Source organism: Acinonyx jubatus, chromosome B4 (assembly GCF_027475565.1).
Source record: "Acinonyx jubatus isolate Ajub_Pintada_27869175 chromosome B4, VMU_Ajub_asm_v1.0, whole genome shotgun sequence".
NCBI classification, from domain to species: Eukaryota; Metazoa; Chordata; class Mammalia; order Carnivora; family Felidae; genus Acinonyx; species Acinonyx jubatus.
In genome coordinates, this window is record NC_069387.1 from 5,799,044 (window position 1) to 5,823,599 (window position 24,556).

The 24,556-nt window shown below is 44.5% G+C and overlaps 1 protein-coding gene and 1 non-coding gene across 4 annotated transcripts in view; one reads left to right on the top strand and one right to left on the bottom strand.

Annotated features, from left to right (window-relative positions):
• PRKCQ (protein kinase C theta) overlaps positions 1–24,556 on the bottom strand; it is a 184,107-nt gene that overhangs the window by 125,287 nt on the left and 34,264 nt on the right. Inside the window, exons 2-4 of one of the 3 annotated variants that reach the window (XM_053225230.1) lie at positions 6,348–6,638; positions 5,361–5,487; positions 1,301–1,500 (exon numbers count right to left, since the gene is read on the bottom strand). In XM_053225230.1, coding sequence (XP_053081205.1) covers positions 1,301–1,500; positions 5,361–5,487; positions 6,348–6,365 — 345 coding nt within the window. In that variant the 5' untranslated portion in view covers positions 6,366–6,638. Of the gene's footprint in view, positions 1–1,300; positions 1,501–5,360; positions 5,488–6,347; positions 6,639–24,556 lie in introns of those variants that run through there. The other 2 variants (XM_027073364.2, XM_027073365.2) reach the window with 2 other exon arrangements.
• LOC113603755 (U6 spliceosomal RNA) lies at positions 13,050–13,156 on the top strand. Its single transcript, XR_003425442.1, has one exon. It is a non-coding gene; the product is annotated as a U6 spliceosomal RNA (small nuclear RNA).

Consider the following 24,556-nt stretch of genomic DNA (forward strand, 5'->3'; position numbering starts at 1 on the left):
GAGCAGAATATGGAGGGAGACTTGGTCGAATGAATGTCTTCTCCCAGCCGAGCTAAATGCTGCCCTGCCTTAAGCTACAAACAGTCTCAGGGTCTCACATTCTCTGGTTTGTGTAAATCCTTTCATGCCAACTCACACATCTGTGACGTCATTAGATTATTTTGCCTCCTCTTACCTGCCTCCGCAGTCCCTCAAGAGGAGATCTGTTTCCATGATCCTTTCTCCAAGTGGACACGGAATTCCTCCAACAGATATTGCTGGACTACCTTTTCTAAACATACGTAAGCATGGGAACTTAAAAAAAATCTTGGCATATGTCTATCTTCAAAGATCACTTTAGTGTCACCAGCAAAGATGTGTATGAATATATATTCTTCTAAAAAGTACTGAATTTTTTTGAGGTCACATGTAGAACACTGACACAAAAATCTAGTTGGTAGGTTTCTAGCATTCCCATTTTGAAACCAGTGACTTCAAAAACTTCTGGGTGGAGTTCTTAAAAATCTGAGCTACAGGAAATAAGAAGCAGAAAGATAAGATTCTCTCCTTTTGCATAAATAATAAAGCATTTGAAACCATTTTCTGGGATTCAGGTAATTTAAAATCAGTATTTACCGGTGGGGTTGTTTTTTTTTTTTTTTTCATCATTTTGTAGACCCAAGAAGTTTTCATTAGAATTTTTTTATGCATCCATATTTTACTCTTTTCTTTAACATTTCTAAGCATTTGCTACCCAAGCAGTTATAAGCTAAGGTTTCCAAAACTTGCGGTAACATGGATTGTTTATGACGTACTTTTTACTGCAGAGTGAGCCTTACAAGTGAATAGGGAATTTTTTTTAGGGCTAAGAAAATTGATAGGGATAGGCAAAGTATGGAGAGGGCAGACCAAATATCACATGGGTCTTTGCTGTTCCTCTATCTGTATGTTTCTCTAATCTTCGAAGATATCAAGAGATCACACAGATATGATACCTCCATAAATAGGGAGCAGTTAGGTTCCCAAGTTAAGGGCGATCTGTGATATTTCTGAGCTTACTTTTGCACTTATAAATCAATAAGTGTTGTTCACAGCCTAAGAGACCTTCTTCACCTTAACATAGGAATTAAGATAGAGTGTGTTGATAAGTTTCATAGTCCACAATGAATCGTCACTGTCGTTAGCAGAGAATCTGTTTTCTCAAGGCTAGTGTGTCATAAATTCAGGATGACACTGGAACTACGCTCTTGTCTTTGGTGAATGTGGTGCTGACCACTGAATGGTGTGACCTTTCAAAGAAGCCTGCAGCCTGGATACTTACCCATATCTCCGCCTTGCCGTTGTTCTTCCTGCATCGCTCAGCCAGAGAGGAGAGCTCGACAGTAGTTTCGGATATTAGGTCCACATTCTTGCCCTTCACAATGATCTGCATGACTCTTCCCTTGTTGATGTGGGCATCGAAAGTGCTGTCCCAGGGTGGGTACATAGTTGGCTTTTTCTGGATATACATCTGCCCATTCTCTGGGAACAGAAAGATATGTTCTCGTTACTCCTTTAGCCAACTCTGGGAAATAATTCCACTTGACATTGGCACCCATTCTCTCTGTTCTCTAGGATCTATAATTCCCGTTGGAAGGTCAAAAACAACACACACAACACTAGAGACAGGATGAGACAGTCCCAAGGTCTACATGCAAGGTAATGTATTGAAACTTTAAAGTCAATCTAGTAATTTAGGCAACAAAAATTGGATGTCTTGGACTAGCAGTGTTCTTTCTCTATTCAACAGTTTCTTCACTTTGAGGGTGAACACCTGAGCAAATAAAAAGACATCAGGGCCTCGGCTTGATGTATTTGGGAGGGTAGAGTGACCTAGGTCCCATTCTCTACATGTTATATACTTTTATGCCTTTGGGGGTCTTCCTTTGTTAATCTGCAAAGGGTGGACACACTAATTAATTTCACTGTCATCTGGTAAAAAAAAAAAAACAACTGCTGTGTGTTTATCTGAAAGACTCTGTGGCAAAATTTAAGGTTTATGGTGAGTGCTTCTTTAAAAAGATATTTAGAAGTTTTCTATTTGACATACATGCACTATGAGGTAAAACTTTTGTTCTTTTCCATTCTTTATTTTTTTGGGGGGAAGAGAAAGAGCATGGTGGGAGGGGCGGACAGAGAAGGAGAAAGAGAGAATCCCAGGCAGGCTCCACACTGTCAGCGTGGAGCCTGATGCAGGGCTCGAACCCACAAACCGTGAGATCATGACCTGAGTCGAAATCAAGAGTTGGACGCCTAACCAAATTGGCCACCCAGGTGCCCCAAGATAAAACCTTCAAAACATAAGGAGCCATTATTTGCTTCTCTAACTCTCAGGAAAGGATACATTTTACATGTATCATGCACCCTAAGCAAAAACTAACAGGTGACTCAGAGAGGCGGTGGTCTTCATCCATGGGGTCAGGGAAGCAGGCTATAGACCTACAGGTGAGGAAAGGCAGGCAGGCAGCCAGGAGACTCGGACGTGGCTGCTGAGAACCGTGGTCAGGGTAATAAAGAGTAAATAAAACCTTCCCAGAACCACCAAGGTGACTGGGAAAGAGTTTGCTGGCGGAATTAAGTAGTGTTGGTATAGCTTTCATCCCCACTGGATTTTCTACAGTATTTATACTTTAATCATTTCAAAAGCAGCAAACTGCAGCTGTATCTGAACCTCGGTTTCTTGTGATAAACAGCACACTGCGTGGCAGATTTAAATGCAGTCATGTTGGTAAAGCAAAAGGCAAAAATCCATCTAAGCACGGAAACAAAGCAGTTCTGACTCCCGATAGCCCCTTCTCTCTCACGCACAATGCCAAAGCGGGACACACGCCTAGCATTTGCTAAATGATTTGGGAAGTATATAAGCACTTGAATAAGTGGAAACTTCTAATTCTAGGTAAACCTGGCTATGAAAGGGGTAAACTCTGACAATGGTGAGGGTGGAAGAGGAAGGGGAAGATTTTTATGGCTTGCTTAAAAAAAGATTTAACCGGAGATGGGACTTTTGAAAAGTGCCAATGGCAATTCTATAACGACCGGAGTAACATTTTGCTTCCACGGACTGGAAGCCCTTCTTTCTCAGAACTCCTCAGCTGCAACCATTCTCCACGCCCTGCATGGGACAGAGATACGTGCACAATGGCGCTTCTCATGCTCTCTCACTAGGTTTGTAAGCACCCAAAAAGAGGACCAGAGCTCAGGATCCTCTCTATTTATGGTACGTTTTTATCATTTTCAAAGGCTCCCAGAATGACAACACTCTGCCCTGTTGACTCATTATGGAAAATGCAGCCTAACACCCTCAAGATTGATAGGGTTTTAAAAATTGGTGCAGCCACTATGGCAAACAGTATGGAGGGCGCTCAAAGCTTAAAAATAGAACTATCATATGATCCAGTATTTCCACTGCCGGGTATTTACCCAAAGAGAACAAAAACACCAGTTTGAAAAGATACATGCACCCCTATGTTTATTAATGCAGCATTATTTATACAATAGCCAAGATACGGAAATGACCTAAGAGTCCACCAATAGATGAATGGATAAGGAAGATGGACGTGCAACGGAATATTACACAGCCATAAAAAAGGATGAGCTCGTGCCGTTTGTAACAACATAGACAATCTAGAGGGTGGTAGGCTCTAGAGAGAAAGAGAAATACTATACAATTTTACTCACATGTGGGATCTTTTTTTAAAAAAACCAAATGAATAAATAAACAAAAAGCAGAATCAGGCCTATAAATAGGGAGCACCGATGGTTTCTAGAGGGGTGGAGTGGGGTGGGGGATGGGCAAAATGGGTAAAGGAGAAAGGGAAGTCTAGGCTTCCATTTCTGGAATAAGTCACGAGGATAAAAGGTACAGCACGGGGAGTATAGTCAGTGGTACTGTAATAGTGTCCTAGGCCGACAGATGGCAGTTACCCTGGTGGTGAGCATAGCAGAAGGTATAGATTTGTCGAATCACTACACTGAACACCTGAAACTAGTAAGACATTTGAGCGTCAACAATACTCAAATGAAAAAATCTAAAAAACCCAAACCCCATAAATTGTACAAAAATAATATTTGAATTGTGACGGGCAGAGTGATTTCTCGTCAGAACAAAACCAAAGACAAAATCAAAAACCAAACTCTCCAGATGCGACAGGCTAACCTTTTGGAAAAAACGAAGTCGTCGTCTTTTCTGACAAGGTCTCTTGATACCCATGGCCGATCCGACCACGTTCAAAGGCAAGGCCAAAAGAAGAGATGAAAAAGAGGCTCTCAGGAGGCAAATGTCAGTGAGGCCCATGCTTAGAGAGAACGAGCTCCCGGAGACCCATTAAGTGGAAAGCGGCTTTGAGAAACTCAGACATTTCACACTTCAAAGGTTTCTGTGGCATTTGAAAGGTTTTAGATCCGGAGCAAGTGCCATTCTCACTTGCAACTAAACAGGAGAGGAATCCGGGCAGAAGGGAAATCAGGATGATTTGGACCTTCTCCTCAGCTTGGTGCACACTCCCGGTGGCTGCAAGGGTGGAGTCCGTCACGAAGGGAGGTCTCTAAGGGAGGGAAAGGCCAGCCTGGTGGGATTTGGAAACCCACGATTTTGAGCTGGAAACACCTCGTTGGAGGTTCTCAGCTGCCGAATCGGGTTCCTCCCGCATCTGCAAACGCCACTCCCTGAGACGCCTTTTCAGTACCACCCCATGGGAAATAACACACACTTCTCTGTCCCCAAGTCTCTCTCCCCCCACTTCGCCCTGCTTCGGTTTTCTGCCCAGCACTCCTCCTCATTATTCCTTATATTCTAGTTTGTTCCATACCTCTCTCCCTCTGCTAGAGTAGAAGCTCTAAAGGAAAGGCACTTTTTCCCCCCACTGGACACTAGGCACTCCATAAATACGTTCTGTGTGAACCACCCGGGATGGCTCCCCTCAATAACCATCTTTAGAGTTCATTGTAAGATTGTGCAGACTTAATCTATCTGTAATCACTGGAAATAACCAGGGTTAGCAGTGCAGGTGCCATGTTCGACTTGAGCTCACCAGTAGATTTTATCACCCCCATTAAGTCCTCACATCACGTCTTCAACCCATTTCTCCTTTTCTTTGTTCCTTTTGCGTATGTGAGAAAATGGCGCAGTGAAATGGAATACGAGGGAGGAGACCTGGGTCTCCGCCTGAGTCGGTCACTAAGCTCATACGCCCTTGAGGAAGTACTTGGCTTGGCTGGCCATCAGTTTCCTGAACTGTAAAATTAGGTTGAACCAGATGACTCTGACGTTTCTGGAAGGACTTGCTTCCTAGTTCACACAAGGACTTTCCTCCTCCCCACCTCGAATACCCACTCAAGCTTACCTGATTCAACATATTCTTTGACCAGCACAGCGCAGTAAGGGTTAACAGCCTCTCCCTGACATGGCTGGCAGGACCCACAGTCGAAGTTGGACAAACCAATGCGAAGAAATGGTGACATGGTTGCTCCCTGCAAAGTGATAAAGACACATGCTGTTGGGGGCTATAAAGTATATTATTTTGGGTGTCCCATTCCCACTTAACCAGCGCTTTATCACTGACAGCTCAGAGGCTCAAATGGCTCAAGGATCCATTTAAGCAAATACTTTTACTTCCCCTTCTGCAAAGGACATTATTGGGCTCACCCCAAACCCCAGACTGACTAGCCAAGGAAAGAGGCTTCCCGACGTCTGCATTACTCAACCTTGTCAGTTAGAACTATAATTCCACTCCTAATTTAAGGGGGTTACACTTAATAGTTGCAGAAACAGGCAAGAAAAATTTCCAACATTTTATTTCTTCTGTTATGCAAGCAGATACCCAAGAAACAACCCACAATAATAAGAAAATGAGTTTAGAAAGGGTGAGTCTATTTTAGTCACAAAAACATGACACCACAAAATTCTTACGTGGGCTATTTATGTGTGTGATGCACTTGGCTCTGGGCATTTAGCAGCTGAACTCTATTTACTTCAGACATTTCAAAAAGGTCTACTTTCTTCGCAGTCATATATGCGTGTGTATATGTACATATATGCACATGTATATACCTCCATATAAAATAAGCCTTTGAACATTCCAAAGCACTTAAAAAAATCCCAAATCATTGCCCACCATAAAAGAATGCCTTATCATCTAAGGATAAATGACAAAAGCCAAATTACCAATAATTATGCATACCTAGGGATATGAGGGGAAAGCCATCATAATGTTGGCGAACAAATTCCAGGATTCTAGTCTGGTTCTTCATCTGCTATTCCTTCATGTCCTTGTTTGGACACTTACCTCAAGTAACCACCCATTGCCCCCACTTTTCTTTCTTTTACCTACTTTTCCATGAGGTCCCATTAATCTGAAACTACCATCTGGTATTCAGTGGAAAAGTTACGTCTTTGCTTCTTCTCTCTTCTTGAACTGTTCTCTCCTCAGTCTCTTAAGTAAGCCAAAGATAAGAACAATGAAGCATTAGCTGTCCTTTCTACCTTTGTAGAAAGAAAGACAAGTCCTCAGAATGATAGGACCCCACATGTGAGCGCCAACGGAATAATCCCAAATCTGGCAGGGCCATTCAAGACTGCTGGTTCTCTGAAGTGCTGGGTGGTCTTTGAGTGTTTTCTGAACCTACAGAGAGAGATTAGGGGCTCTTGACAACTGCTGTGAACTTCATGGATTCTAAGAAAGTCTCAATCGCCCACAATTTAGCAGGGTTTAACTAAAGGACACGGTTGTAAAATCATCATATTTTTCAGGTGTCCTTAGTCTCTGAAATACATTCCATATAAGTCACACTGTTGAAACGGTCACCAGATGACTTCTAGATGTGTCTTCAGGGGCCCCCTTCACCCTCTGACAGCCTCTGAGGTTAGTATTCTTGGACGGGAGCCAGGCTAATGACTGAGAGCTCTCTGGAGAAAACTTCCTTGACAACAGCCCCTTTCCTGGGTCACGTAGGTCTTCTGGACAAATCTATATTTTTCTGCACTAATAGGAAAGATCGCCAAGAGTGTCCTCATTTACAAGTGTTTACCATACATGGACCCTCTGAAGATTTCCTCAACACGAGTAAAGTTAAGTAATTAATTCTGAGTCTGGAGGGATCACTGACTCATAAAGCCTGAGTTACAACCACTGTGACCTTTAGTGACGGATGTGTCACTTTGCTATTTCCAGGCTGGGCTCAGAATTCACAGCAGCAACTCAACATGCACCTGGAAAAGTCTGTCCGGGGAGCAGACAGAAACCTCTAGGGTGATGAGGGTTTCCGGATGCAGTAGGGGAGGGAATCATAGCGGAACCCCCTTCTCCTCCAGCACGCCCTGCTTAGCTGATTTCCTAGCCCACCAGCCACCCAGATTTGCTAGCCCTAGCCCCTCACCCATGAGCATCTTGGCATTTTACCCCAGGCATGCATCTGTTTGCTGGCCAGGCCACTGCCTCACTTTTTAAAGGTCTAGTCATGGGGACAGGACCTGACATTTTCACATCTAGAAGACAGAACGAGCATCTGTGTGCTGAACCTAACATGTTTGCTCAGGGGTGCGTGGTTTGTTTTTTAACATTTTTTTTTAATGTTTATTCACCTTTTGAGAGACAGAGACAGTGTGTGAGCAGGGCAGGGGCAGAGAGAGAGGGAGACACAGAATCCGAAGCAGGCTCCCGGCTCTGAGCTGTCAGTACAGAGCCTGATATGGGGCTTGAACTCACAAACTGTGAGATCGTGACCTGAGTGGAAGTCAGATGCTCAACCGACAGAGCCACCCAGGCACCCCTTGGGGTGCATTTTTTTAAGGTAAAAGGCAGCATTTCATTCCTGAGCTACTCAGAGTTTTTCCCCTCCTGTAGCTTCAATGTGAAATGTGATCATTATGAAAAATAAATACACAAATTGTAAAAAATCTTCTCATAGTTCCACAGCGGAAGCAAGTCGCTACTACTCTTTTGATGTATTTTCTTTCGTCTTTTTTTAATGAACAGGTTTTGTGGTTTTGTTTTACATGCTTTGCTCATACTGTGTTTACGGGATTATATTTGGCTTTTTAATTTCACATCTTGCCAGGGGCGCCTGGGGGGCTCAGTCGGTTGAGCGTCTGACTTCGGCTCAGGTCACGATTCACAGTCTGTGGGTTCGAGCCCCACGTCGGGCTCTGTGCTGACAGCTCGGAGCCTGGAGACTGCTTCGGATTCTGTGTCTCCCTCTCTCTCTGTCCCTCCCCCCCTCTCAAAAATAAACATTAAAAAAACCCAAATGCTTTAATTTAACATTTTGCCATAAAAATTGTCCAAGGTAGTATGTTATCTTTGTAAACATCCTTTAACTTCTTGCACCATCTTCTACTGACCTGTTTTACTAAAGTCTTGTACTTAAATGTTTAGACACATGTTTTTTCATAATAGAAATAATGCCGTAATAAGCACCTTTTTATAATTTTTTTAAATTTAGGAATACTGCATCAGTGTAGATCACTAGTGTTTTCAATATGACTAGATCAAGTGGTATTACTATTTGTAAGTCTTACACATTTGAAGACAATAATAAAACAAAGTCAAAGAAAATATCTAGAGTAACTACAACAGACAATAACTGTCATTCTTTATAATAAGCATACACAAATTTGAAAAAGCCAAACAAAATAAAAACCACCTATGACCCAAGGAATTAAGTGGCAATAACACAAACTATACCAAATATTAAAAAAACAAACAAACATAGTTTCAATTAGTTATGTGGGAAGATGTTCAGCCTGTGAGCGCTTTAAGAAATGCAAAATGGGGGTGCCTGGGTGGCTCAGTCGGTGATCCCACTTCGGCACAGGTCGTGATCTTGGGGTTCATGAGTTCGAGCCCTGCATCAGGCTCTGTGCTGACAGCTTGGAGCCTGGAACCTGCTTCGGATACTGTGTCTCCTTCTCTGTCTGCCCCTCCCCTGTTCACGTTGTCTCTTTCTCTCTCTCAAAAATAGGTAAGCATTAAAAAAAAAAAAAAATATATATATATATATATATATATATATATAAATGCAAAATAAAACAAGATACTATATAATTGCATTTACAGGACATTCTTGAAAAGACAAAACCGTATAGAGACAACAGTGGTTAGCAGTGGTTTGGACAGAGGACAGGGGGTTATAAAGATAGAGCATGAGCAAGCTTTGGGCGTGGGGAGGTGACCCTGTACTATAGCCTGGTCACGGTGATGGTCACAGAAATCTAGATTTAAATTCACAGAATTATATAGCAAGAACAACTGTCAATTCTACCACGTGACCATTTCAAGACCAAAATTTAAAAATATGCTATTGGCATTTCAAGGCATGGACTATAAATTCAGAGGTGATATAGATAAAATGCACACCGGTATGGACAAAAGAATATACATCAGGAAACTAAGAATTCATACAATAAAACATTGAATTAAAATCTAAAGTAATCATGAGTAGCTTCGATTTATTAGAGGGAAAATGTCAGAGCCTTAAAAAAAAAAACAAATGGCTTTTACTCTGCTATTGAAGCTCTCTTGAAAGTTTTTGCCTTTTGGAGCAAATAACTGAGAAAGGATAATATTGGAATTTGATAATGCATATTCTTTGGGGATCTATTAATATTCAACTCTTCACAAAACTCTAACAATAAAAAGAGTTAAACTATTTAAATATAAAACACGACACAATAGCATTTTTTTTAAGCCACTGCAACTAGCAAATATTTTTGAAATGCTCTTACCTAACACTGGCAAGGGCAACACGAATCGCACCCTTGTAAACAATGCTGTTGTGAACGTAAATGTCCGCAATCCTGTTGAAGGCTCGCACATGTGTGTGCGCACAGGAGCACCAAGATGGTATGTAATAAGCATTCAAGGATAAAATTAACATGCAAGAGTTTTGTCATCAGACCCTCAACCTGCCGGGTCCAAGCAGAACTCAGGGTCCTGCCTTTCAAATGGGCCCCGTCTATTTCACCAGCTCGGTGACAGGTACCCTGGCGCTCTGCCCAGCACTCGGATGTCACCTTTCCCCTCCTGGACCAGAGCTGGTTTGCCTTGCCCCTTCCTTCCCCTTCCCGCCCCACTTGCCTCAGCGTGACTCCAAGCCACCACAACTTACCTGTTGCCCTACCCAGTCCCGACACCTGTCTCTCCCAGTCAGATCTCCACGCTGCAGCCCGAAGGAGCTTAGTTAGGACCATGCGGAGCTATTGCCATTTGTCCAACGTGTCAAGCTGTTTCATGGCTCTGGGCTTGTAGCAATACCGTTCCCTCTCCCTAGAATGCTTTCCTATTTCGTTCCATCCTCCCTCTGCACCCCATCCCTACTTCCTTCATCTTTCAAGCTCCTGCTCAGTCCTTACCTCCTCTTTGAAGCCTTTCTTCCCTCCGCCTCTATCATCCTCCCTCCTCCCTCTGGAACTTCTTGGTGGAATCCATTCAGTCCTCCAGGCTCCCCCCCTCCCCCCCCAGCTCCTGGGGCATGGCTTTCAGACAGCACCTGCCATATTTATTTGCCGTGGCTCTGTCATTTCCCATTTCCCAGTGGGGTAGATGCTGTCACTCCCATGCTCTTTCTCTTGAGCCTCCAAATTTGGGGGGCACAGCAGAGCCCCACCAGGATTTCTCCTGCTTCATCTTTGAGGTACCATGTTTGTCACTCAAACCATAGAAGTCCTTCTGGTTTCATCTAGCAAGACCCCTCCAGAATCAGTGCATGTGGGTGCCTTACTAGGAGACCCAAGTTGTGATAAAGGGTTTTCTCTATTGCCACATTCCTTTGGACATTCCAGTCAGCTTCGTGGGACTGGGGAGGAGATCTGGTGCTCACACTGCCAGATTTCCCTTTAACACTTTATTAGATATATTGGGTCACACTGGTCTTCCCAAATAAGCAGACTGCGGGCTCTGAGAGCGGGGACCAAGTCTTAGTCATTCACGCACCTCCAGGGCTGATCCCTCTGTCTGATAAGTAGTAGATGCTCAGTGCATTTTTGCTAAGGAACTTGATTTTCAAAAGCAATGCTTTATATAATCTCTTAATCTTCATGCTTTTATGTATATATTTTAACCTGCAAGGGTATGGTGTGGTCCAATCAAGCAGCAGGCACTATTAGAGGAAGTCGATACGAGAGAAATATCCCAGGCATTGTTACAAAGACCCGACGCCATTATGGACTCAACTGCAGGAGTTATTTAGTGTCCCTAAGCCTGTCTTCTCATTTGGAAAGGGGTAATAATACCATCACTCATTTCAAAGGGCTACACGGACGGAATGGGCAAATGCACGGAGGCGCTTATGACGGGGCTGGCGCAGAGTAAACTCAAAAATGTTAGCTGTTATGATTATTATTGCAACTCTGATATATTTTCCAAGGGACTCTACTGACTTTATTAGTTTGTACCAAAAATGGGCAGGAAGAAAAGTAGAGACCGTCTGTTAGAAGCACATCTTGGCTGAATTATATGGCCTCCCTCTGCACTCTGCCACCGAAATCCCATAAAAACCCACATGTATCTCTCCTAGAGCACTTATTACCCTGTGATAGAGTCATCCCAACGCGAGCACTTATCATGATGGACAGTCAGGATGCCTATCCAATCTTCTGTGTTTTTGCTATCTCAGCTGCGAAATCTCATAATATGTACTTTAAATTTGCAGAGAATCTTTACTCTTATGACTCAATGTTTTCCCCTTTAAGCATGATCTCATCTGTCTTTAGCAGGTAGCTTCGAAGCCAGCAGATGGACAATATCATTGCTCAGCGGCACGGTTAAGGTCATAGACCTCAAGTGCTGAACTGAGAATTCCGGACTCCCTGGGTGCTGACTCACCTACTTACCCACACTGACTCACCTACCACAACTCAAACCTGCCAAATGCTTTCACAGTGATGTTAAGGATTGCCACCACATAACAAAAGCCGAGGAGAAGTTGCACAGAAATAGAAAGCAACAGAAGTTCTATATACTCTCCTCAGCAAAAAAAAAAAAAAACACAAAACACAAAACCAAAAAATAAGACTTCTCTTTCTTTGCAGCATGTGAAATAGGAATGAGCATACATATCTTTATGTAAATGTTTTTAATGTTTTTAATTTTTGGTGGGGTGGGGAGAGAGACAGAGCTCGAGCAGGGGAGGGTCAGAGAGAGAGAGGGAGACACAGAATGTGAAGCAGGCTCCAGGCTCCCAGCTGTTAGCACAGAGTCTGACGTGGGGCTCGAACCCATGAACTGTGAGATCGTGACCTGAGCCGAAGTCAGATGTTCAATTGACCAAGCCAGTCAGGTGCCCATACACTTCTTTATTTAAAAACAAAAGCGTGGACAGCATCTGTATTGTTATAACCTAGCAGGAGGTATCTCGGTGACAGAGGGAGAGTCTCACAGAAACAGCAAAACCTCAAACATGTAGAAGAGAGAACACAACCGAATCTGGAGTCAACCCAGGAATAGGACAAAAAGCACTCAATAGTTTCCAAGTGGGTCACCTAAGCCCAAGTTTGGGGAATTAAACACCAGGCAGATGTCGGCAAATGAAGTGACATCTGTAGCTTTTACATCTCTTTACAGATAGAAAGGTTTCTCGGGTAAAAGTGATTGCTGTAGAAAATAACCTACAAATTAAGAATTACTTGCCTGGAAATGGGCAGAGAAGAAAGGTGGTAATAAGAGAACCATCAAATGAAAAGCATTTTACCCTGGTACTAAGACTTCTACAAAGTAGTACAATATAATAAAAAGAGTCAGATTACATATTAGCCTCGTGGGGCATCTGAGTGGTTCAGTCAATTGAGCGTCCGACTTCAACTCAGGTCATGATCTCGTGGTTTGTGAGGTCAAGCTCCCCATCTGGCTCACTGCTGTCAGCTCAGAGCCCGCTTCGAATCCTCTGTCCCCTCTCTCTCTGCCGCTCCCCTGCTCACACACACTCTCTCTCTCAAAAAATGCATAAACATTTTTTAAAAAAAGGAAGAAAAAATAAATATCAGCCTCTTGGCCACACATGTGGTCTCAAAAGTGAATTAGAATAAGAAGCATGACCTGGTGCTCGCTTCGGCAGCACATATACTAAAATTGGAACGATACAGAGAAGATTAACATGGCCCCTGTGCAAGGATGACACGCAAATTCGTGAAGTGTTCCATATTTTTGGGGACCAAGAAAAAAAAAAAGAAGCATGACCTGAAGATAATATTTTAAAATAATCCCTAGAGCATGAGCTGCAAAGACCAAAGAATGTAAGCCTAACATTCCACCAGCTGTTAGAAATGGTCAGGAAGGGGATTTGTTAACAGAGCTGGTACTGCCCGCCTACCTAAAAACATTAACAAGACACCCCCTCCTTCAAGTGCTAGCGACTGAACTGTGTCCCCCACAAATTCACATGTTGAGACCCTAATTAATTTACCTAAGGTTAAATGAGATTGTGAGGGCAGGACCCTAATCCGATAGGATAGTGTCCTTGTAAGAAGAAGAAGAGACACCAGAGATTTCTTTCTCTTCATGGTGTAAAGACACAGTGGGAAGGTGAAGAGAGCTCTCATCAGACACCAACTTTGAGGACACCGCGATCTTGGATGTCCAGCCGCCAGACACATGACAGCTCCCCCCCCCATCTGTGGTATTCTATTGTGACATCCCCAGCAGAATATAACTAATATAACCAAAAATAATGTAGAAACAAAACAAAGATCGAAATATAGAAAATGAGCCACCTGGGATGTCATTGTGCATATTCTGACACTAATTTTATTTTTTAAAATTTTCTTAGTATTTAAAATTTTTTTATGTTTATTTAGTTTTGAGAGTGAGTGAGAGAGAGCGAGCAAGCATGAATGGGGGAGAAGCAGTGAGATAGAGGGAGACACAGAATTCAAAAGAGGCTCCAGGCTCTGAGCTGTCAGCACAGAGCCCGATGCAGGACTTGAACCCATGAACCATGAGATCATGACCTGAGCTGAAGTCGGATGCTTAACTGACTGAGCCACCCAGGTGCCCCCTGACACTAATTTTAATGTGTGACATGAACATTGTCCACTAAAGCTTAGCTCTGATCAAATTATACCGATACTCAAGAAAACTGTCCCAGTCCCTGCTGAATTAAATCATGGCTTCTTAACCCATTATTTCAGAGCCTCTACATGTTGGCTCCCACTGCCCCCTTGCCACCACCTCCCAGTCCCCACAGCATGCCTCTTAGTCGTATCCTGACTTCTCTGTTTGCTGGGTACATCGCAACCATCCATCTTGGTGGCTATGTAAACTGGTCCCTCTGTTTGGAATGCTGTGTCTTCTCCCCCCCTTAAAAAACTGCCATCCCCTAATCCTTCTCATTTTTTCGAGGACCTCACTTACACACTGCTTCATTCAGAAACCCTTCCCTGCTCCCCACAGAAAGAGGAGTGGTTTATCCGATGGGTAAGTTTTAGATAAGTAAATGGCACCTGCCCAGCCCAGCCTCTTCTCTCCCTTGGGGGGAATCTGTGGACTTTCATAGAACATGTTTCTCCACTCTTCTCTGCCATAAGCAGGGTGGGACCCATCTGCCTCAGTCCTGGGAGACTGGCCATTGTCCAGCGTGGCCTCTGACACCATGAACAAAGACCAACCTATCACTTGAATATTTTAGCCCATATCCACCAAATCCAGCCTCAGGTTGACTTTTTCTTTCTTTCTTTCTTTTTTTTTTTTTTTTTTGCATTTCCCTGACTTCTGATCGCTCTCTCCATTTGTTCCAAACACAGCACAGCCTAGTGGAGGTATTTATTGGCTCCCCCTACAATTCACATGTATGTGAAGAGTCCATAGTGTATATATGATAGCTCATACTATTCAGTTTTCTCAACAAGTCTACAAGGTGGGTATAATCAACTCCATTCTACGGCTAAGAAACTGAGGCTTCAGTGGGTGAGTAGCTTGCTGAAGGTCACAGAGCTAGCACATAGCAGAGTCTGGATTTCAGCCTTGGTTGCTAAGCACCTCCACCCAAACTAGCACATTATTTCTTGTTAGAAAATGCCTTTTAAGGTTAGGTCAGGAAGGAAGTGAGAGCATGGAGATTTCCCCATAGAATGGTCTCCATCTGTTCTCCCAGCCTCTAATTAGGAAGGACGATTACAACCACCCACATGGGCACTCTCAGCAGGCCTCCATGCTGCCCTACTTGCTTAATTGTCTTAGGTACCAATCGGACGCTTCTCCTTGTCAGTACCTGCGGTTGAAGGATCTTTCTACCCCATAGCTGTGAAAAAACAAAAACAAAAACAAGTAGTATAATTGGAGTTGAAGTTCCTTGGAACAACGTAAGCTCACATCCGGAAACGAGGTCAACGCTGCAGATCTGAGTAACTTCCCCAGGATGTCACCAGTGTGTGCTCTCCCATCTCCTTAAATCTCCCTTCATTCACACTGTCAGAAATGGCAGATTGGGATGAGTGAGGAATTCCAGGGCCGGGGTCTAGAACAAAGCTAGCTGACTGCTTCACGTAACGTTGGGAGGGACTTGGTCTCCTTGGCAGGATTTTCTAGCCACAGTTAGGTAATCACTTACTGAGTCTAAAGATGCTGCCTCATATATGAGGCACACTGAATTTGTGGCTCAGTCCCTGTGTCAAGATTTACTCTTAAAAGACAGTCTTCAGCACACACACACCCCCCACACACGCACACACTCACACACACACGCAAAGTAACTATATGAAGTGACGGGTATGTTAATTAGCTTGACAGTGGTCATATTTCACAATGTACAGGTACCTCAAATCACCAAGTTGTATACCTCAAATATATCCGATTTTAGATGGTCAGTTACCTCTCAATCAAGTTGGGGGGGAGCGCGGAGACAATCGTTTCTGTGACTGTCCCTTCTTGGCAACCCACTAGCTCTAAAGAGACACGGGATACTTTGTAATCTTCCTAAGGCACTAGAGTAAGAGGGCTTCCTGCCAGGTAGGTGCTCAGTGAGGAAAAGTACACCACCTCAACTCAGGGTACCAAATCGGAGCCAGGGCCCAGGGCACTCGGGTCAATGGGCACCTTGACTGAGAAGGTGAGTGTGAAATTCTTGGACACACAGTCCGTCTTCCTCTGGCCTTTATGTGCCAGTGGACACAGAGGATGGAGACACACGGATGGGCAAATGACACTGCCATGGCATGAAAGCCAGCTTTTCCAAATGCACCGTCTTCAACAAATGAGTGAACCTCTTTGTGTCTCTGTTTCCGTATCTGTAACATGGGAAAAATAATAGATGTACTTCATAGAGTTGTTACGGGGATTACATGAGTGGATTTATGGGAAATGCTTGCGATAGTGTTTGGTGGAATCACATGGGACGTTCCCAAGGGATCCTGAGAAAGTCTCCCTGATGAAAATTAGCTGCCAGTGACGATGACTTGTTCAACGGACTATGTCCTACACCTAAACTACTGGCTAAGTAACGAAGCGACATACACCATTTTATGTTTACCATTACTCAGTAAGCACTTGCTAAACCTGCCTGCTCTGTACAAAGCATTGTTCTGGATCCAAGAAGGAGGTTTTGAGAGCCGGGGCTCCACCTGCTTGCCCTTCTACCCTGTTAATAAAGTGATGTGGCCAGTTAACATGGGCTTTGCGTTAGAGACTCAGAAGACAAGAAATGGCAACATAGGCTCCCACTCCTGGGATTACCAGTAGCAAAACACCCCTGCCCTCCCAGGGCTGCTCTGATACCACACCCCACTTCCTCCTCAGGGTGTGTGACACTTTTCAAAGAAAATACAGTATCTGGTAGTATGACCACAGCAAGCGGAAATGGCAACGTGCAGTCCACAGACGAACTAAGAGTTCTGCACAGAATAAACATACAGGGAACCCTCCAACAACAGGCAATGCTGCTTTGCATTACTGCCCATCACATGAAGAGTTTCCCAGAGAAGGGGATGGGGTGGACCGGGGATGGGGACCACGAGAAGGAGAAGAAAGAGGCAGAGTGGGGTCAGATGATCTTGGGTGGATGTGTGCGTATGGATCTAAGGGAGTCGCCCACATCTTGTTGCACAGAGAAGTGTCCCCAACTTAGGAATGAGTGGGTTGTCAAAGCACGTTTGTAGTTAGAGCTGAGAATTCATGGGAACATCAAAATGATTAGGTTCCTCCACTAGCTCACTAACTGACCTATTTATCTGCTCAGTCGGAGCCAAGTCAAAATTAATTTATAAAATCGACCACCATTTGTCACTGTTCGAGCTTATGAGATCCTCTACTTGGTTTTCTTCTTGACACATGTCAAATTGATTGTGGGTTTATAGCCCACATAGGGTCTATTTTTTCATTTTGTTTGACTTTTTAATTTTTTAAGTTTATTTTTGAGAGAGACAGACAGAGTAGGGGAGGGGCAGAGAGAGAGAATCCCAAGCAGACTCCACACTCTCAGCACTGAGCCCGACGTGGGGCTCGAACTCATGAACCGTGAGATCATGACCTGAGCTGAGATCAAGAGTTGGACGCTTAACCGACTCTTCCCTATTTTCCCGTTCTAAAAGCCACAGACCACTCTGACTCTCAGGGAACACTAGTTTTACTGTGTGAGTAGAGTATATTCATAGTGTTAGCCATAATGCAGTGGACACACACCTACCGGGCAAGATAGGAACACACTGGCTCAGAGGTTCTCAAGGGTGGTCCTGAGGACCAGGAGCATGGGCGCCAATGATGGAACTCTAGAAATGCAAACCCTGCAGCCCCACCCAGACCCGCTTGAGTTAGAAGCTCCGTGGGCAGAGCTCAGCAAACTGAGGGTTCCACTTAGGAGGTGCACACTGAAGTCTGAGGAAGGGTGTACTCACGTAAACTCCGTAAGGCTGGGCCTGGGTCCTTTTCATCTCACTTGCCCAGGATCTGGGCACCTAGATGGTTCTATATAACTGGTTCTCAACCAGGGCAATCTGCCTCCAGGGGACATCTGGCAATGTCTGGAGACATCTTCGGTGGTCACCAACGTTGGGAAGAGGGTACGACTCACATCAGGTGAGTTGAGGCCAGAGATACTACCAAACAACCTACAATGTGCAGGGCAGCCCCGCCCCCCAACAAATGAATGCACAGTGCTGGGCTTCAGGAGCCTTGGTCTAACCAAATGCACTAAATGTGGTGAAGCCAAGAGGATTTCCCTCCTCCATCTCTCACCATCTCTCATCGCTCCCCCAAGGTCAGCGATTCCAGCCCCACAGAAAGAAGGGAGTGCATAGGCGTGGGGCAACGTATCTCTCCGCTGCCTTCTGCCTTCCCATTTGGGGACCACAAGTAGCATGGCAATGGACCTATAACATGCTCGCAAGAAGTGTCTTTTGAATAAGTGGATAAATCAATTAGGAATGAATAAATCAGTGAACAAATTCACTGATCTGTTCATTTTTCTGAGAGCTGAAAGGGCTTTTAGTGATCAAATGGTCTGTCTGCTCTCATACCAGGTAAGGGGATTAAGGTTCAGAGAGATTAAGGCAAGAGATCAAAGTTACTGTCTAATTAGTGGAAGGAGTGTTACCATACCCCAGGTCCACCTAGATCCTTCTTCATTTATTTGCACAAAGTATTAGTACTGCTCACACAGAAAGACAGTTTAACGCACCAGATGTGAGACCCTTTCACCCACTCAGGTTTATTTGTGATATAGGCACTCTGGCGAATTTTGACCAGCCCCAACAACCTCATATACTCACTGAGCCAGGCACTCGGTGAGTGAATGAATCTGGCGGACTGCTCATTCCGCACCCCCCAAAGGGGTCTTCTGTATCTCTCATCCACACATGAAATGTGAAGAGATTAATACCCTTGCTTCTCTGAAGAAAAAACAATGGCAAAGAGAAAAAAGAACTATTCGATTATGGGATATATCTCTTGCAAATGCCAAGCTTTGACTTCCCTTAGTGAATTTTTAGCGAGCTCTTAAGATTATTGTGTGATCAGAGCCATTGTGTGAAATGTACTTCAGCATCTTCATATGAGCCAACAATCTCTGAAAAGGACAGCACCGCATTTCATAACGGCAATTTCAGTGTTCTCCAGAGGAGAACAATGGAGGCAAGGTGGAGGGAAGAAGGATCTTCATTTTAACAAGGAATCCATTACGGATTAGCGGCAAATAATTAATATGCATCGAGCACCTGACAGCTTACAAATAGCTTTGCAAAAATGAAGGTAATGAACATGTTGCTAGTCTTGATAGATACTGGAACTTGCTTTTGTTTTTCAAAACTGGCTCTTCATCACAGAGTTTGAGCAGCGCTGGTCTATGGCACCCATTTGTACCACGATACTCGCTAAATTGCAATCTACTCTAATTCTCTATTTATCTTTTTGTATAACGCCCCCCCCCCCCTTGAATGTAAGCTCTATGATTTCAGAAGCAATGTTTAGGTTTGGGGTAGGGTTGTTTTTTTTTTTATAGACTTCATTTCTTAGAGCAGTTTTAAATTTATAGCAAACTTCAGCAGAAGGTACAGAGATTTCCCATACCCTTCCTGTCCCCTCCCCCAATTCTCCCCCACTATTAACATCCCCCCCCCCCGCCGATTGGCATACCAATTACAATCCACAAACCCACACTGACAGCATTATCACTCAGAGTCCATAGTTTACTTTAGGGGTCATTCTTGGTATTGGGCATTCATTGGGTTTGGTCAAAAGTATAATGATAAGGTATCCCATCATTATAGTATCACACGAAATAGTTTCACTGTCCTAACGATCCTGTGCTCAGCCTATTCATTCTTCCTTCCTCCCCAGACCTAATAGATATTAAAATGGGGGCAACTGGGTGGCTCAGTCGGTTAAGCATCCGCTTTGGGCTCAGGTCATGATCTCGCAGTTGGTGAGTTCGACCCCTGCGTCGGGCTCTGCATTGACAGTGCGGAGCCTACTTGGGATTCTCTCTCTCCCTCTCTCTCTGCCCCTCCCCTGCTCGTGCTCTCTCTCAAAATAAACAAACATTAAAAAAAATAAAGATGTGATAATAGACATCATCTGGCACTGGCAGAATAGTTGGACAGATTGTCAGAACAAAATGGAATGTCCTGAAACGAGCCAAATATTAATGAAAGTTTTGTGTGCAGTGAAGACAGCAGGTGATGTCAGTGGGGAAAGTTAGGATTGCTTAATAAATGGGGTGGTAGCCATTGGCTAAAACCTACATTAAAGCTAACATCAAAATAAAATTCAGATAGATTGATGATATTAATGTAGAAATAAAACCTCTACACAACCAGAAGTACTAGATATGTAGATTATAATTATGTAATCTTTTGTAATCAGGGAAGACTTATCAAATATCATACCTTGTCTGTGGAGACAAGGTCCATAAAGGAATACATTTCTATACCGTGTGTGTGTTAAACATTAACAAAGTATAAGAAAAACAACAAAATGGGAGGTATAATTGTAAAGTATGTGGCAAAATATTTGATAAATATGTGAAAAGCTATTAAACATCACTAAAAGGGGACACACCTAATAGTGAAATCTTATTTGCCTAATAAAACAATAGGCGAAGATCGAGAACAGGCATTTTACAGAACAAATGTTATAAAGGGCCAATAAGATACATAAAAAGTTCAATTTCACTAGAAATAAAAGAAATGTAAATTAGTCAGCTTCATAATCCCCTCTCTGCCATTCCAAAATCCAAAATGCTCTGAACATAGAAAAAAAAAAATTCTGTAGTGCAAACTAATGTAGTAGCAAAACCTGATATGGGCTATTTATGGTCTATTTATTATGCTGAACATTAACTGTTAGTGTCCTCCCCCACAACATGCAGTTTATTGGGAATATTTTGTAATATACAGTGTATAACTTTATTACTTTTAGAGAGTATAAATTCGGAAACAGATCTGGCCATAATGGCCTGGATAAGGAACCTGTACAATCTTTATGGAAGAAAACGTGTATTAAATGACTTTAAGATAAGTATTTGAAGGTCTACATACAAGAATGCCCAGTCAGGCATCGCTTAACAATGGCCTAACCGGCCTCAACGTCCAAAAATAAGATATTGTTGAAATAAATGATGGCAAACGACTACAGTGGAATATTTTATAACCAGTAGATCATTATTCCCTAAAATAAAGATACTTACAGGATATAGTGAAGCTGAAGAAGGGATGTACTAACTATAACATGTGGGTGTGTATATAAAAAAGGAGCTCATTTAAAGAGCTCTACAGTCACATGCATAAATCTTGGCGGGGAAGATTTAAATCAAAATGCCATCGCTGGGTGGACTGGGTTTTAGGTCATTTTAAACAGTTACTTGTGAAGAGTTTACCATTCTGATTTTTGAAAATGATCTTGCATGAGCAAAAAGAGAAAAATGCTGCCTGTAGTGACTCAATTTTTCCCTCCAACCTTTATGTAAAGCAGGATGGATGGTTCCCATTACAGAGAGGAGAGAGGCAGATGCCTGCAGAAGTTAGGGCTTTCTTCAGGTTTGCAGAGCTTGTAAGTGATGGGGCCTACCTCCTCTGATTTCATATCTAGTCTCTTTCCATGGCAAGGCCTCTGTGGGCCTGGCCCCAGGTATCACCTGGCACCCATTCAGATCCCTGGCCCTGATAACATCTGGCAACTGAACAAGTCTTTCTTTCATTTAGTACCAGCTGACTGGGAGTGTCCTCTACAGGAGGTGTCTTGGGGCAGCGCTTAGACAACAAAACCATAGCTCTTGACTTCAAGACCACTCCAATTCTTCTCATAGGGATTCCTAATTTAGCAGAGAGCAGTGGCCCACAAGTCCATGAACAAGTAGCTTGTTCAGATCACACAGTATACTTTTTCCCACCGAAATGTTACCCGTGACTCTGAATCCACATGTGCACGTTTCCTGAAGCACAAAATGGTGCCATGAAACCACCTACGATGGATTTAGAACAGATTTACTAGGAACTGTGTCCCGACCTCCCATTTGGGGTTTTATGAACACACACTAAGACAGCTGGGGCAGTCCAATCAGAGACTCCTCTTTGTTTTTACTGAGCAGTGGGATCCGGCCCTTGCTCAGCTCCAGGACACCTGAGGGGCCCCCACGGCCCAAGGGTGGAGAGAAGAAGGGCCTGGGGAAGGACTCTGGGGAGAGAGGAAGGAGTGGGGGGAGACGGGCCGGGCAGGTGATGCCGAGCATGGAGAGCAGGGGTGGAGTGGGAAAAGATGACTACAGCTGGGGGTGGGACTGGAGACGGGGCAGTGGAAAGGGAAGCAGGGAAGGTGAGCCAGGAGGAGAAGGAGGATGAGGTCAAGAAGGGGACCATGTGCTGGGGCGCCTGGGTGGCTCGGTCAGTTAAGCATCCAACTTCAGCTCAGGTCATGATCTCGCTGTTCGTGGGTTTGAGCCCCGCGTCGGGCTCTGTGCTGACAGCTCGGGGCCTGGAGCCCGCTTCAGATTCTGTGTCTCCCTCTCTCTCTGCCCCTCCCCCAACTCACATTCTGTCTCTGTTAAAAATAAACATAAAAAAAAAAAAAAGACAGGGAACATATGCCACTGGTGGTCTCCAAAAGAGGGTATCTGAAGGTCAGGGCAGCCGATGGCACAGACCTTGCAAGTAGCACAGAGACTAAGAGCTGCCCCCACATCCATCCCCTTCGATTCCCCTGCCCCTGGCTAGAATACACAAGGGGTGGCGTTGAATCACCTTGGCAATGCCCTTGATCGCTGGGGCCCGGATTCTCAGGTCGGGGAGAAGTCAACCATCAAGCTTAGACCGCTGTTAATTTGGAGCCTCTGTGACAGCAGCCAAGCATACAGATTAAAGAATACCTCACCTCGCAAGACTTCAGGAAGAAACAAGAATATAGCTGAAAAGCCTTGGCTGAACGACAGAGAACTGTCCTGATCACAAAAGAGAATTTTATTATTATACTCTACAAAGTCCTTCTCCTCTCTCTCTGCTTCTTCCTCTTCCCCACCTTCAGGCTGACCAGCCAGTCCTCCCTGTCCCGCTCATGAGAAAAGAAAGAGGATGTGACAATGGCAACCAAATGGGGCATCTGGCATCGACGTCCTGTTCCCGTCCCAGAGCTGATGGCACAAAATGAACCGAACCATCTCCTGGGCGCAGGTATTTTCCTGAGGTTTAAACATTTGAAATTCAGATTTGCCTGGGGAGTCTTCCTCTGTCTGGGAGACAGAGCAGAAAGAAGCACATTGCATACTTAGTAGTGTCACGCTCTTGGGCTGCAAGAAACAAAAGTCTGAGCTCTGGGCCACGGCCCTTTCCTCCTTGAAACACACAACCAACCCTTGAAACATCTTGAAACACACAACATCTTGAAAATACCCCCGCCCCTAATTCTCAACATCTCCCATCCCGGGGGCTCAGAGTGGAGTGAGCACTGATCAAGCTGCCACTGCCTGACCATGTTTACGGGACAGAGAGGCAGGTCCTGAGGTGCGCAGGGTGCAGGAGCCTGGGTCAGCGGGTGCGGAGAAGGGAGGGGCTGAGTATTCCGGGCCCTTCACCAGGGACATTCGTGAACAGCTCTTGGCAGTGGGGGATTCTGTTTCCCTTTTGTTTGTTTTTAAAACCACCATTTCGTTTTGTTCTAAAAAGAATGGAAAAGCGGTAAGCTGTTGCATTAATCTCTGCTTCAGTCCGCCCCTTAAGGAAATGAATGGGAAAGGGAAAACAGAACCTGCCATTTACTCAAAACGATTTCGCAGACGTTTCCTCCATTTGAATGTTGAGGTCTCGTGACGCAGTCCAGTTGGTATTCTCATCCCTGTGTCACACAGAGGGAAACAGGCTCAGAGAGGTGAGGACATTTGTCCACGGTCGCACAGCTGATCATGGTGGAGCGCTTTTAGGACAGCACACACGGTCGTTTGATCTCCTGTAAGCTCAGCGCTGCCCTGGAGGTAATTCTTTCTAACTCCATCTGACTGTGTTACATTGACATCTTTGTCAGACCTCTGGGTTCCCCCTGAGTCCTCCGTGGCTGATCTTTGCTGCTGCAGACACAGGGGTGATTACAAGGTATTATTCATCTAACGTTTCTCTCGGGCCGTCAGGAGGCACCTTGGCCTGAGTGGATCCTAGTAATGAAGCCACACTTCCTGTCTTTGCAACATCGGTCAGGGAAGCAGATCAGGACTGCCCTTTACTGGGTGCGCTACCCTGGTGCCACTCACCCCACGCGCTTTCCTGTGGGGCTTCCGCAGTCCTGTGCTTCCTCCCTGCTGATGGCATGGCATAAAAGTTGCACAAACAGAACATCTGGTCTTCGTGCAAATAGGAAGGCAGAGAGGAAGGAGGGAGATTGGCTCCCCGGCATGCCCTCTCCCCAGGAGGACTGTACATGTCACCTCGAAGAGCAGTGAGAACGGGACCGTGGCTCCGGCCAGTGTCCCCCGCCATCTGCCTTCAGTTCCCGGCCGAAATGCCCCTCATCTGGCTGAGCTGCTTAGACTCTGAAGCAAGAGCAACTTGTCTAGGGAGGACGTCTACTGTGCCTATTCTGGTGTCCACCTCTGGGGCCCAGGGACAGCTAGCTTCGGGGGCAGCCAGGACATTGGTCTGCGA